The 14,239-nt window shown below is 42.8% G+C and overlaps 3 protein-coding genes across 3 annotated transcripts; all 3 read right to left on the minus strand.

Annotated features, from left to right (window-relative positions):
• Positions 1-422: 422 nt before the first annotated feature.
• LOC124698959 lies at positions 423-3,697 on the minus strand. The gene is made up of 5 exons (XM_047231339.1): positions 2,034-3,697; positions 1,849-1,897; positions 1,539-1,765; positions 1,206-1,313; positions 423-1,120 (listed from the first exon to the last, which is right to left on the minus strand). The coding sequence occupies exons 1-5, from the start codon at positions 3,647-3,649 to the stop codon at positions 883-885; spliced, it is 2,238 nt and encodes a 745-aa protein (XP_047087295.1). The 5' UTR covers positions 3,650-3,697; the 3' UTR covers positions 423-882.
• A 473-nt stretch (positions 3,698-4,170) lies between these two features.
• On the minus strand, positions 4,171-6,108 carry LOC124696048. The gene is made up of 2 exons (XM_047228832.1): positions 6,070-6,108; positions 4,171-5,405 (listed from the first exon to the last, which is right to left on the minus strand). The coding sequence occupies exon 2, from the start codon at positions 5,272-5,274 to the stop codon at positions 4,171-4,173; it is 1,104 nt and encodes a 367-aa protein (XP_047084788.1). The 5' UTR covers positions 5,275-5,405; positions 6,070-6,108.
• Positions 6,109-8,734: 2,626 nt separating this feature from the next.
• Positions 8,735-13,989, minus strand: LOC124702984 (T-complex protein 1 subunit zeta 1). The gene is made up of 15 exons (XM_047235181.1): positions 13,802-13,989; positions 13,296-13,359; positions 13,083-13,218; positions 12,223-12,374; positions 12,074-12,121; positions 11,885-11,977; positions 11,558-11,664; positions 11,178-11,292; positions 10,970-11,056; positions 10,383-10,587; positions 10,208-10,302; positions 9,587-9,655; positions 9,402-9,509; positions 9,113-9,231; positions 8,735-9,028 (listed from the first exon to the last, which is right to left on the minus strand). The coding sequence occupies exons 1-15, from the start codon at positions 13,933-13,935 to the stop codon at positions 8,953-8,955; spliced, it is 1,608 nt and encodes a 535-aa protein (XP_047091137.1). The 5' UTR covers positions 13,936-13,989; the 3' UTR covers positions 8,735-8,952.
• Between the last annotated feature and the right edge of the window lie 250 nt (positions 13,990-14,239).

The raw sequence follows: 14,239 nt of genomic DNA on the forward strand, positions 1-14,239 counted from the left end.
GAATCGGGTGGTAACCGATAAGATTTCATCATATCGACTAATTTATCGCGTCACCGATATTTCGCCCGATTTTCACTCTCATGGCCGATATTTCGCCTGATTTTCACTCTCATGGCTGATATTTCGGCCAATTATCAGTGAAAATTTCAATGAAAATTTTTATGGCAGTCGATATTTTCATCCTATGGTTTCGTAGAATTAGCTCAAATTTTCCATTTTTTATTGATTCAAATGCAAGAAATCAAGGTAATACTTGTGCAATACTCTAATATTATTTTTTGCATAACATATAATAGAAAATTTAGTGTCGAAAATTAGGATTTATAAAAAAAAAATTGATAAATGGCAGATCGATAAAATAAATTAATCGGTCGGTAAACGATTAATCTTTATTTTAAGACTGATAAATAATGATAGATAAGTTAAAATTAACGATTTCTTAAATATCGGTTTTGGTTGCCGGGTGCTGGCTCCGCCCATGCATACAGTTCCAAAGCACATATTATTGCTGTGTCTGCAAAAATCTACACGTCCCTCCCAGCACCTCATCCTAAAATATACTACTCCCGCTGTTGTCTCAACTTTGCCTAAAATATATTACTCCCTCTGATGTCTCAGCTTTATTTAGATATCAATGCATCTAGAACATATTTTAGTGTGTACATACATACAAATCTAGACAAAGCTGAGACATACTTCTTGGGACGGATAGAGTAAAATAAGGAGAATAAGTGAACACCTACTCTCCTACTAGGCTACTAGCACAAGGCGACACCAGTACATTAGTACGGCTACATATATTCTCTAATCACTACATTAGTACGGCTACATATATTCTCTAATCACTGGGCAATTCTACTTTCTTCTTGACCGAGGAAGCAACTACTTCAGCAGGCGACACCGGACCCTGTTCAGCGAGTCTAACGGCATGGATGGATCTTCATGATGCTTCAAGATGCTTGTGCTGAAGGGGTGCGGCGTAGAATCCAAGCTGCCACCCGCATGCAGTCTCCTGTACTCCTGCAACATCCGCAGCTTCACGAAACGATGGAGAATGGACCACCGCTCGATGTCCCGGACCTCGGATGCGAAATCTTGGAAAGTGAGTGCCTTTTCAGCTCTGAAATGCAAAGGAAGGGCGTTAAAACAGAATTTTTCGAAACAGTTCATGGTATTGATTCTGAGCTGTAACTGGAATATCATACCTTGACACGGAGCGTTCCAGCTCGTCAAACCTCGTATTAAAGGTTTCCAGAACTTCAGATACAATATTATTGTCTTCCTTTCCAGAGGTGCTGGTCTCGTTCGGTGGCCTGACCAAATACACACAAGATGAAGACTATCAAGGCCAACACAATATAACGCTCCATAGACAACAGGAAGAAACTATCTGGTTATGAAATAGTTATAGCACTTTGATGAACTCGGGTTTTTTTATCACCCAGATTGCAGCATAGCCTACTCCTAAGGTACTTAGAGTTAGGAGGTTAGCTGGTATGCTAAATATGGGTAACATTCAAAAATTAAAATGTGCTTACATGTATTCACTTTGCATGGCATTATCCGTGCGATACATATCACTAACCACCAATTTAGAAATGTGGTACACAACAGTTTCACTGGAATTCGTGACATTTGCTGCAAGAAGTCTCGCTGGCGGAACAGGAAGGACATACTGAATCAAGCTAGTCGTTAAATCAAGTCTTCTCTGAGCTCGAGAAACGACGGTACTATTCTCCGCAAAAGTTGCATTTTCACCATCTACCTGTTATGAATGGTAAGCTTGTCAGTCTATATGAAATTGATGTGGCAATAGGAACGGTTTTCATGCAATATGAGGTATACAACCTTCTCAGGCAATCTTTCAGTGGCGTTAGCACAATCCAACTCAGGGCCGCTGCATTGAGAAAAGACAGAACATGCATTACGCACTTTAAAATGTAGAGTGCAGAAGCACACAAAGAAGCAAGTCGGACAGAAGAGCTCAAATCCATGATTTTGTATAAAGACGATTTCTATCTCAAAGTAATCACCTTAGACATTGCATTTTCCCACCCCGAGACATGACTTGTTCATGCGATGTTAAAACATACGCTGTTGATCTTTTCCGTTTTATTGGTCGCGAAACCACCTCGCCATCTAACTTGTTAATTGGTGAACCGCTTGAATTTGAAGGTTTGGTTGCTGAGAGTAGGATACTTTGCTGGCTATAATCATCAAGTTGGTCAACCTTCTTAAGCTCTGTTCCTCCAAGAGATGCTGAGTCGGGGTCCTTGGACAAGCTTGGAGGAGGCAGCTGAGCACGACTAGTCTGTGTCATGGGCACCTGCATATCTAAATCATGTTGCCCAACTTTCTTAAGCTCTGTTCGTCCAATTAATGATGAGTTGGGGCCCTTCGACAGGCTCATAGCAGGCAGCTGAACGTGGCTGGTATGTGCCAGGGGAAGCTGCATATCTGAATCATGCTTGTCAACTTTCTTAAGCTCTATTCCTCCAAGAGATGCTGAGTCCGGGTCCTTGGACAAGCTTGGAGCAGGCAGCTGAGCATGACTTGCTTGTGTCATGGGAAGCTGCATATCTGAATCATGCTGCTCAGCTTTCTTAAGCTCTGTTTGTCCAATTAATGGTGAGTTGGGGTCCTTGGACAAGCTCGTAGCAGGCAGCTGAGCATGGCTAGTCCATGTCATGGGAAGCTGCATATCTGAATCATGTTGGTCAACTTTCTTAAGCCCTGTTCCTCCAAGAGATGCTGAGTCAGGGTCCTTGGACAAGCTCGGAGCAGGCAGATGAGCATGACTAGTCTGTGTCACGGGAAGCTGCATATCTGAATCATGTTGTTCAACTTTTGTAAGCTTTGTTCGTCCAAGTAAAGATGAGTTGGGGTCCTTGGACAAGCTCGTAGCAGGTAGCTGAACATGACTAGTCTGTGTCATGGGAAGCTGTATATCTGAATCATGTTTTTCAACTTTCTTAAGCTCTGTTCCTTCAATTAATGACGTGTCAGGGTCCTTGGACAAGCTCGTAGCAGACAGCTGAACCTGACAAGTCTCTGTCATGGGAAGCTGCATATCTGAATGATGTTGGTCAACCTTACTAAGCTCTGCTTCAATAAATGATGAGTTGGGGTACTTGAAAAAGCTTGGAGCAGGCAGATGGCCAGGAGGAGTCTGTATCATGAGCAGCTGCATATCCGATTGTCCAGTAGGATTTGAAAAATTTATCATCATATCACGTTGAGGCCCCCATATACCTTGGGTTGCCAGTACTTCATTTTGATATGGATTGGTCCTTTTCGAACAAAATTGACCATCCATACCCATCGCAAACTCTTGATAAGGGTTAGCAACATTGTCAACCAATTCCAATTTAGCATCACTAGATACATTTTGTTGCTGCTGAACTGAAAAATGGCCAGAGTACAACCCGAGTTCTTTTCCATTAGTCCCCAAGGCAGTCATTGGATTGGACACACTAACACCATTTTGACACCCTCCTAAAGGGAAAACAGAACTTGGCATGCTTTTCCATTGACAGGCTGGGGAATATAACAAACCACATGACTGGGAAGTAGACTGATACTGTTGACAAGATGATCCATCATATACAGCTGACTCAGTGGCCTCAGCTTGTGCAGTATACGAGGCCATAGTGCTGGCGAATGTAGCAGAAATGCTTTCCTCTAATATAACCTTTTTATCAAGGTCAATAATGTTTTCACTGCATTTCATCACATTCAATTATATTATAAATTCAGAAATATAAATAAAAAATATGTGCCGTCTTTTTAAATACTTCAATAATAGATATAGACTTTGAACATTTTGCTGGTTGATCTAGTGCTCCTAGCAGAGTATACTAAACCAATCTAAAATGCCATAACCAGAAAAGTATGATGAAAATAAATCTTAATTTTTTTGTTAAGTAAGTTATTAGGTGTTTGCAGGAATCATTTTGCTACTTCTGCCCAGCAGAGCCACAAGCACTAGCATTAGTAATTGAGCATCAATAACTGAACACATAACTGTATATTCATGTAGCAAGAGTTTCAGGATATATAATCACTACAACAACTACAATTCTGTGCAACAACTTCTAGTTGGAACTTAAAAAAGAGAGTGCCATCAAAACTTATTCACAGCAATTATATAATGAGATGGCAGCTTTCAGCTTACCCTTTCTGAAATAATTCATATGTCTGTGGAAATGTATCACTTGATGCCCCAAATGAATTAAGTAGTGAATCAATTTCCATTTGCTCTTCACAATCATAAAAGCCATGCAACTTTTTCATTCCACTATCTACATATCCATCTACACTGTTTGCAAATGAACTGAACTGTTCATGTGATTTATCATTCTGTCTGCCCTGGGTTACTGGCATCAAATCAAAAGATTCACCATGGACAGGATATGTCCTCAAGTCAGCAGAATGCATTTCATCTCGACGTTCACAGAGAGTTGCCCTGTTATATTCAGGCACATTAAGCCCAAAAGAGGATATGCCTTCATCATTATCATACGGGAGATCAACAGAGTTTTGTAAGTTACAAATTCTGCTGGTATTTGTGACAGTGGCTTCAGCCTCTCCAGGGAAGGGTAAAAAGTTTGAGGTGAAAGATGGACTTGCTAAACAGCCATTGTCCCAAACAACTTGGTGCTGCATGGTGTTCCCACCTGAAAGTTCTGTATTGTTGAAAGTCAAGTCACTGCACTCTTCATTAGGTGCTTCCAAAGCCTCTTGCATTTGCATAAGCGCAGCCCAAGTCCCATCCTGCTTGTCAGCAATGCAGTTATCACTTTGCAAAGGGCTGCTATATGGATAACACAAAATCCCTGTGCTACAACTACTTCCGAATGAGATAGCTCTATCATCATAACCATCAGTATCGTGAGAAGTTGTTTCTTCAAGATGATCAAGGCAGGATACATCAGAAGGTCTACTGCGATGTGTGATACTGGTGCGATTATTTTGCACCTGCATTCCATCAGATTCTGCAGGCTGAAGAGGTCTAGAAAAGTGGTCAAACTGTTGATATTCTCCCAGTGGAGCAGAAGCATTATTCAGAACAAAATTTGGACCACTTGGTAAAAAACCTTTATCTTCAAAACCCTGCCTTGAAACTGAATAACCATACTGTAAAGCCCGGTTATAATATTCCTGATTTGCATTTTGTGGAAAACCAAATGCACTTGGGTCAACTGGCAAATCTTTTGCACCAGACCCATCTACTTTAGCCGGCATTTCGGCAGAATTGCTAGACTGGAACTGCATCTTCACTGGTTGACTGATTAACCACTGGTTGCCTGATTAGCTGGTGAACACGTACGGCAAGTTGAGAACTTATCGTGCCCACTCGACAGTAGTGTTGTCGAATTTTAGAGCCTGAAATTGTGTACCTACAGCTGAAACATTAAGCATGAGACAAATCTTAGTTGAGGTCAAATGAGGGTGCATAGTTCAACACTATCTGTTTCCCTTCATAAAAAGCATTTATATAAGCTTTCTTCCCTTGAAACTATTAACATTTCAATAGCTTGGTTGATTTGTACACGCACAAATCGGCAACCAGGACATACCTCAACGGCATGCAGTACATCACACTTAAATCATCATCGCAAAAAGCATACGGACCAAACTGAATCGGGTCATTTGGACTAATTAGTTACTAGATAGAATTCAGTATCTTATTAGAAAATACTTGCACTCCTACACTGACCATGACTCAGTTACCCATTATCACCAACAAGAATCAGCATGCATGATGCGAGCCAGTAAAACCAAAAGTAAGTTCACAGTCGAATACCATTTCAAAACCATAAGTGTAAGTGCAAGGTGGTACTTGAAGCTGCAGCTAAGAACCGAGCATCTACTTAATTAAAACCCTAAGAGACCGACCGCCTGAGCTAATACAGACGCGCCGAGTGATTTAACGCCACCCACCCAACTCAGCATTTCAGAACCCACACCTAACCACCTATCTCTACTCCCGAGAGCCAACCTGCTCAAATGAGCGCCCACGCAAGCTTAAACGAGAAACCGTAAGGTTTAGGGAGGAATAGGGTTTACCAATCAATGGCGACACCGGTGGCGGCGGGCGGAGGCCGGGGTGCGAAGCGGCGGCGCTGCGTGAAGCCCCTCCGCGAGCTCCCCGCGGCGGAGGTAGCTCCCGAGCTAGGGTTTTGGAGCTGGAGAGTGAAAGAGGTGGCTGCGTCCGAGCGGCCGACAGAGGTAGCAGGAGGCGGAGTGAAGTGGGAGCGTGCGCTTTGACTTTTCAATGCTCGGAAAGCAGAGGACCACTAAGCGGTGTGGGGCCGGGCCGTGGGCCGTACTGGGCCGGGCCCAAACTATTCTCTATTTCTGAGTACTCTGTTTCCTCGTCAGTTTCTGCTCTAGTTTTGTTTCAGATCTTGAAAAAAGAAAGGGGAGAGTGGAGAGATGAAGGAGGCGACGACGTCGGGGAGGGGCGCGAGCGCCTGTCACGGCTTAGACATGGGCAGCCGACCAAAGGGTAAATAAGGGTGGCGCAAAGTGTGTTCATCTTTCAGCACATAATTATCATGAATGTGAGAAAGCTTATTTTATATTTTTCATCTTGTAATCTACAGTTATATGGTTAGGGAACATATCGGCATAACACGGAGATAAAAAAGATCAAAATAAGATCCTTATTATACAAGTTTAGAATGGAAGACATTATTATAGATGGTAATACACGGTCGGCCTAATTCATATGTGGATCTAACACAACCATACAAAACTATGTTCAGTTAACAAATAATTCATAGATGTGAAGTAATTAAAAAATACCATATTCAACACATATACTGCATAGCCAGATCTAAACTACAAAACAAATAACAAATCAACCCGTACATGGATAAATCTAACAAATTAACAAATCAGCCGATTCACTTGAAGGATTTAAGAAAGACGAATGATTGATTTAACAACCTGATTTGCGAGGGAGCAGCGGCGGCGCCGGTACCTACTAGATCGGGAGGCCGTGCATCTCCACATGCGTCGATGAACAAGACGTGATGTCACAGATGCAGCGCGTCGCCGACGTGGATGTACATCGCACCGGCGATTCAACACATCGCCGGCGTTAGCTCCAAACAGATCCGTCTTTTGGTATAGCCAGCAAGCACAAAAAAGGAAGTGGCGGCTGTTGTGGGGAGTGTGGTGTGGTCTGGAGATCGCTAGTCCCCTTTTATAAGGTAGGGTTCCACAAACTGGGCCGTCACGGGCCCTGAACATCGCACACGGGATTGAGACAAAACCGTGTGCGGCATTCACAAAGGAGAAACCGTTTGCGATATTTTCACACACATTTTGACCATTGGAAAGCGTGTGCGATGTGATAATATTCGCAAACTGTAAATAACAGGAAAATCGCACACGATTGAAATGTTCTTCTAAATATATATAAATTTACAAATTATAAGACACCAAAAGGACAATTCATACATTTACATATATATTTAGATCGTAAATCTACTCGCCTTCGCCGGTGATGACGACGATGTCGGCAGCGGCGGCTATCTCCGTGCGCTCTCTATCTTCCTCGTGCTTGTACGCGAAGTACGCCATGAGCACCTCCTGCTCCTCGAGAAACTCCTCCTCGTCCTTGCCTATCGCTCTAACACCTCTCACCATTGTAGCTGCGGCGACTCGTGTTCGTCGCTCGTAGTCTCGTAGTCGCCACGTCTTCGTCGCCCTTCATATTTCTTTCGTCGTCATCAAAGAAACCAAACGAAGTGCTCCTCCTACGTCACCGAAGGCGCCTGCTCCGCCACCGGAGCCTCTTGCTCTACACGGTGGTGCTTCGCCTACGAGTACTACGCGACTCACGAAAGCCGAACGGTATTCTTGGTGTGAACCATGAAGTAGTGAAGTGCTTGTCTATTGTAATGCTGGTGCAGCACTGCAGCAGCGGGGGGCTTTATGTAGGCCAGCCGAGGAAACATTACAAGGTAAAATAAAAAAAAAAGATTGTAAACCTAAATCAAAATGTGGGATTGGTGTCAAGGATCATAGAAAGCAAATCGAAATCCAAATTTGGCCTGGGTGTCAACGATCATAGAAAAAAATGTATATCTAAATCTAAATCTAAATCAATATTTTTATTTTCTTTATATTACTACTTCTGGGGCTGATTATAGACACGCCGCTGGATCAGATTCTACTACCAAAAAAACTCGCCCGATTTTTCCCATTCTAGATTCAGAGCTCAGCTTACAACTAAGGAGGCAGCACCGGCGAAGGAAGGAGTTAGATCTGCCACCACCACCTCAATCTCCGACCACGCAAGCCACCACCACCTCAATCTCCGGCCACCCAAGCCACCACCCTACTCCGGCAGTCCGGCCAGTGGAATGGAACAGCCATTGCCCGCACCCCACCTTTGTCCCTTCCTCAGCATGTCCACTAAACTTAAGCCAAGCAATTTGTTGGTTATGTTTCTTGCCAGGAACTACATCTCCATCCCCTACGGCCTCAGTGTGCTGTTCCGCATTGGCAAGGCCATCCTTGAAAATCTTTCTACAAACCTCGCATAAGTAAAGACAAAATTACAGTTACATGCTTTCTATAAACTGCAGTTACACACCACGTTCTGTGGAATCTACGGCAAATAAAAACAATCACCATCCTCAAACAAAAAAGTACATTTTAAGTCTGGAAAAAACTTGAACCAACAAATTTACATCAAGAAGAGACGGCAGGGCAGAAAAAAAAAAAGGAAAATATCGCAATGACAACATTCCTCCGCATACAAATATGAGCACAGAAACACATCGCCAAGGGGGTACACAGTCGCAACGAACGATACAAGTACAGTCTCTTTCAGCTACCACAACCCAAGCATTCCACCCAGAGTCACTCGTACATGGGACAAACTAGTGATACGGGACCGAAATAAGCAAACAAACAAAAATGTCTAGCATTAGGTTAGGTTGGTTTCCTCATGTTGCGGCCTGCCCTGATCACTTCGTCCACAAGCAATAGCTGCGAGGCAATGATGGGTCTACATCGGAAGAAAATTTGTAAGGTCAACACACAGCACAAAACAATTATACACTCTTTTTCAAGAATAAGCCTGGTCACATACCCGGAATTGATGATCTGGCGTTTCACGATGTAGTTGTCGTAGATGCCTTCCATCTCGGGGTCGACTGGTTCTCCAGAGTTATGGTTCAGTCCCACAACCAATCCACGATCATGCTCGTTCTGTCCGAAACATCAGATATTACTACACTTGTAAGTTTTGAAAAAGAGAAGGTAGCGACGAACATCTGTAATAAAACTAGTGAATTACTAGCGAATTTCCAAATAGAATAGTGCATCCACGTCAGCATCTCTTGTCATTTCTAGATAGACAGAACAGAGAAAGTGCATACCTCAAGAGCGACAATGACGTCTTGGGTATCTAAACCCGAATTCTCTGCTAGCGTCTTGGGTATAACAAGGAGAGCATCGGCAAATGCCTTCACCCCAAGTTGGGCTCGCTGTTGTTATTAGCATTCCAAGTTAGCAGCATACTGATGTTTCCACAGTACAAAAGAGCATGTAAATTGTCACTTACTCCTTTAACGGTTTTCTTCACATTGTCCATGAGATGCTTCCTAGCAGCCATCTCAAACGCTCCAGCACCCTACAGTTGACAAATGAAATAGAAAATATAAGATGAGAATGTGTTCTCAACTGGCCGACGGTCAACCAAGATCCAAAGCAAATAAGCAAGCTCCTCAAGAAATAAGACAGACCACAAGAATAATAAAAAAAGATGTTTTAAGGAACCGGTGGAATAGCACCTATGCCCAACAGAAAATAAATTAAGAGTAACAGAAAATCTAGACTAACATCAAAACTATTATCTCTGTATGAATTACGTAATAACTGACCCCATAAACAACTCAAGGAATACCTCAAAATAAGTCCCCAAGTTTTTCTTTGAGAAAAAATAAGTCAAGTTGAATGCACTAGGATAACACCCAAAGTGCATGTATATAATAGAATTACTATGCTGAAGTATATCATGAAGACCCCCGCACCACGTGAAAACTAGGAGATCCTAATCAGAGTAAATGACCTTCAGAAAATCCAGACCCGCATATATTTGGCAGAACCTCTGCTAATCAATATTCAAATGTGCATATTTAGCCAAACATTTATTTGGATGCTTTCTTGGGGATACAAATCATACCAGCACAACAGCTTCATCCTCAACTGTGTTCTTAACAGATCTAAGACCATCTCGAACAGCATCCTTAATTTGTGCAATGGTGTGGTCATTAGGTCCTGCAAATGTTGATTTATAGTGAGTTTACAACACAGGTAGTATTGGAGAAGATCATACTGTTTGTCGAGAATGAGCTAACCTTTAATCAATATAGTACAAGAGTGCGGATTTTTTACATTCTCCACAAATGTGTACTTCTCTTCTCCAAGAACATGCTCATAGACAAGCCCAGCCCAGCCAAGACAGTCTTCAGTCAAGTCATCGACTGAATTGATGGCTTCACCTCCACATGCTAGCACAAGTCTCTCCATGTTCCTCCTCTTCGCTCTTCGGAGAGCAATAATCTGCAGCACGCAAATTCTTGAGCTTAAAATGTAACAAGGTTCCCATGCAAAGACTTGTCACCGTTCAGTATTGATAACGTGCATGAATTCAAATCTGAATGAATTTAATGCATCGTCATCACTTGAAATATAAGGCGTCATGCTTAGGTCCGAGTATATAGGTACATACCATACATGCATGCCTCAGTTCTTTAAGTATTTCTATATGGGTTTAACTTGATATTAACTGAATGTTTTGTGGCTTATAGAGTGGCATTATGTATAATGTCAATCAACTTTCATGTTCCAAGATCATCTGGCGACATCACGACACATATTCTTAAACTAAACTGGAACCACAAACATATAAAGGTTGACCATGAAACAAGTCAGAATTAGTTACCCCTGCTCTAGCTAGGAGATCAAGGGATGGAGGATCAATGCCCTTTTGGTTGATCACCACAAAATTCTTGTCAGTTCCTGAGCAGACCTGCATGCCATGGAAACAGGTCAACAATAATCTCCAAACGAGAGAGAGAGAGAGAGAGAGAGAGAGAGAGAGAGAGAGAGAGAGAGAGAGAGAGAGAGAGAGGGAGAGACTAAGCAAATACCTTATTTTTCAATTCAATGATCTTCTTGACACGTTCATCAACTTGACGTCTCTCTGCAGAAACCATCTTTTCTCTTTGTTCCGCATTTGAGTAGAAGAATCCTGCATTTATTTCACTGAGAAACTGATGTATCAGTTAAACAGTTCCCTTCAGTGATGCATGTAAAACAGGAAATCTAAGTAGGTTTAAAGTCAGCATGTGCTACTAGTTGCCCCACAACATGCAAAAAATAACATAAGTTGACTAAAGCCATAATTCTATATTTTTGACAAACATAAAAGTAAGAACTTATATTTGGTGCAACCAACTTTTTTAAAAAAAAATCTGGTGATTAGTGAAACTAGAGTATGAAACAAAGCAATGTATGCAAAAGCATGCACCTTTTCTCGTATTCCAGTGATACATTAGCGGTCAGAATGTAACAATTCTCTGCCCTTCGCTTCATGTCAGGGTGCCGAGAACCATGGTCAAGGACCAGACCCTCAATCTACAAAAAGGCAACGAGAAGTAAGAGTTCTGATGTTACATTACAAGTAAGGTTCGTTTATTTGTGTGGCAAGGGCAACATACGCACAGAACTGAAACCTACAATAAACAGGTAGCCAGCTTCATAAGCTTGTGCCTTAAAATACATGTGAGCTATTTATCCAAAGGTCTATGATGTTCAGAAGGATGTTATATTGTGCAAAGATAAGAAGAAGAAATACCAGACGGGTGTCCACATCGAATTTGTGGCGCATATGCATTATTTCCACCATGAAAAGATCAATTGGTTCATCGCTTTGGCGGATGCATAGGACCTGTGGCAGGCACCATACAGAATATAGAGATAAGCTAAGCAATTTTATGGAATAAAAACCTTCATAGGAAGCACTATAGAAGAAATCCAACATTACCGCGTTTACAACAATATCAGTCAACTGATCAGCCAATCCTTCATACAGCTACAAAAATAGTGAATTTTGTGTGAGACATGGTACTTGAGAGAGAAAGTACATGTGTGCATTTGTTTACAATGAAAAATGATGAAATATAGTTCGATCACCTTTGTCCTAAGAGTTGTTCTTGCAACCATTTTCAAGATCTCCCTGTCAGGTTGATCACCCATAACAACTGGTGTCTTGAATGTCTCAAGAAATTCAAGAGTTGCTCTTTTGGCAACCTCAAAGCCATCCACCAAAAACCGTGGATGGGTACCTGCAAAAATAACAATTGGTTACTATGAACTTATCACAAGGAGCCAGCTACCATATGAACAGAAGGGGTTTCCCTCTAAGAGAGAGCACTGCAATTAAGGGTTACATTTTTTTCCAGGATTTAGAGCAGAAGGCCCATGTTTTTAAGGTTCATTTTGTGGTTCTGTTGTTTAGCAACCAACTGGGAAATGCATGTTCAGAGCACATTACTCTACAAAAAAATGCACATAATGATGCTACAAGAGTTAAATCTATCTTTAAAAGTAGTGAGAATTAGATTGTGTTACTCTCTATCTTCAGTTGGTTATCGATACAGCCAATTAGTTCTGCTACAGTCACATTAAAATATCTCAGGGATACCAGACCTAGAAACCATTAGCAGTAGCACAGGTCCATTATTATTTACCTTACTATTTGTGCAGGCACTTGCGTTCATATGTGAAGATTGCAAAAAAATGTACAGGTACTTCTTAATCTTAATCAACTAGATGTACTAAGGTAGAATACAAGCCCATGATGCCCAGAAGAAGAATACTGTAAAGATTAACACCAAGCAGTGCACAAGTGTATTGCCATAACATATTTGAAAAGGATAATCATATTTAGCAAGCCTAACAAATATATCTATGCAAACAGCAAATTTCATGTAACAACGATCAATCGACCAACTCATCAAGCAGACGAGACATATATGATGGAATAACAATACCTTCTTCGATGCATCGCTCGGACTGCTTCATAAGCTCCCCGATGAAAAGCACGGTGGATGTGGTACCATCGCCGCTCGAGTCATCCTGCGCCACGGCTGTCCTTGCAATCATGATTGCTGTCGGGTTCTGGATTTGCTGCGAGTGGCAAGACAACAACCTAAGAAACCTCAAAACGAGAGAGCGTCGAAAGGTCACTGGGAGCACATTCATACCATTTCTTTCAGGAGGGTGTTCCCATCCTTGGTCAGCTTGATGTCACCAGCTCCACCCACGAGCCTGTGCATCACAAATCAGAGACCGCCGGATTTTAGCAAATATTACTGTAGTAAATCTATCCATGAACCAGTAATTTTACACTTTATAAACAGCTCAACAGATCGACAATGACTAGCTAATTGTTACCAACCCCGGCTTAATCCAGTCACTTTAACACCAAACGGAGATCGTAAAGAGAAATAGCACCCTCCTCTAAAAGTTGGGAGATCACGAGACACTGGGAAGGAAAAGCGCAGATCAGCCAAACACCGCCCACCATTTCAACCCTACAGCAACATCAGCGGGGAACAGTCTACACCTCACAAGTGGCAGCCCTAGGTGGAGGCAGGGCACGCGGAGTAGACCTAGAGCGCTTGTGGTCCGCCTACAAGGTTGGGCGCATCTGGCGTCTAGGGGTAGCGGGGAGGGTTAGAGCGAGGGAGCTCGCGAGGGAGACACTTACATCTTGATGGTGCCCTTGGGGCCGAGGTTGGTGCAGAGCACCTCCTGGAGGCCCTTGGCGGCGTTGATGTTCATGTGCAGCGCCGCCGACTTGTTGAGCACCTCCGCGTTCTGGTTCAGCATGCGGATCGACATGGCGGCTGGACGGCGGCAGGGAGCGCCGCGGCGCGGTGGGTCGGATCGGAGCGAACGGCAGAGGGAAAGAAGGGGGAGATGGGAAGTGAGCGCACCGGACTAGGGTTTTGGGAGCTCTTAGCGTCGATACGTGCCTGCGCCGCGTGCCCTGGTCCGACAACGGGCTCGGCCCATTTGCATAAAAGATCTTGGATCGCTAGTCCACTTACGTTCCTTCCACTGATCTTCTCTTTCGGCCCATGTTCCTGACCACACAGCGAGCCATGTAACTTTATTAACAAATTTCACCTCCCCGCGTTGTTCC

This window comes from Lolium rigidum, chromosome 3 (assembly GCF_022539505.1).
Source record: "Lolium rigidum isolate FL_2022 chromosome 3, APGP_CSIRO_Lrig_0.1, whole genome shotgun sequence".
In the NCBI taxonomy this organism is placed as follows: Eukaryota; Viridiplantae; Streptophyta; class Magnoliopsida; order Poales; family Poaceae; genus Lolium; species Lolium rigidum.

What these genes read in the sequence shown, in the direction of transcription:
- LOC124698959 (XM_047231339.1), bottom strand. Translation starts at nt 3,649, where the DNA reads ATGGCCTCGTATACTGCACAAGCTGAGGCCACTGAGTCAGCTGTATAT. An exon ending in GGGAAAATGCAATGTCTAAG is followed by an intron (nt 1,898 to 2,033) that starts GTGATTACTTTG and finishes TTCTCAATGCAG; the next exon opens with CGGCCCTGAGTTGGATTGTG. An exon ending in CTGAAAGATTGCCTGAGAAG is followed by an intron (nt 1,766 to 1,848) that starts GTTGTATACCTC and finishes CATTCATAACAG; the next exon opens with GTAGATGGTGAAAATGCAAC.
- LOC124702984 (XM_047235181.1), bottom strand. Translation starts at nt 13,935, where the DNA reads ATGTCGATCCGCATGCTGAACCAGAACGCGGAGGTGCTCAACAAGTCG. An exon ending in CTGATATTGTTGTAAACGCG is followed by an intron (nt 11,978 to 12,073) that starts GTAATGTTGGAT and finishes TGCCTGCCACAG; the next exon opens with GTCCTATGCATCCGCCAAAG. An exon ending in ATCTCCTAGCTAGAGCAGGG is followed by an intron (nt 10,588 to 10,969) that starts GTAACTAATTCT and finishes TGCGTGCTGCAG; the next exon opens with ATTATTGCTCTCCGAAGAGC.
- LOC124696048 (XM_047228832.1), bottom strand. Translation starts at nt 5,274, where the DNA reads ATGCAGTTCCAGTCTAGCAATTCTGCCGAAATGCCGGCTAAAGTAGAT.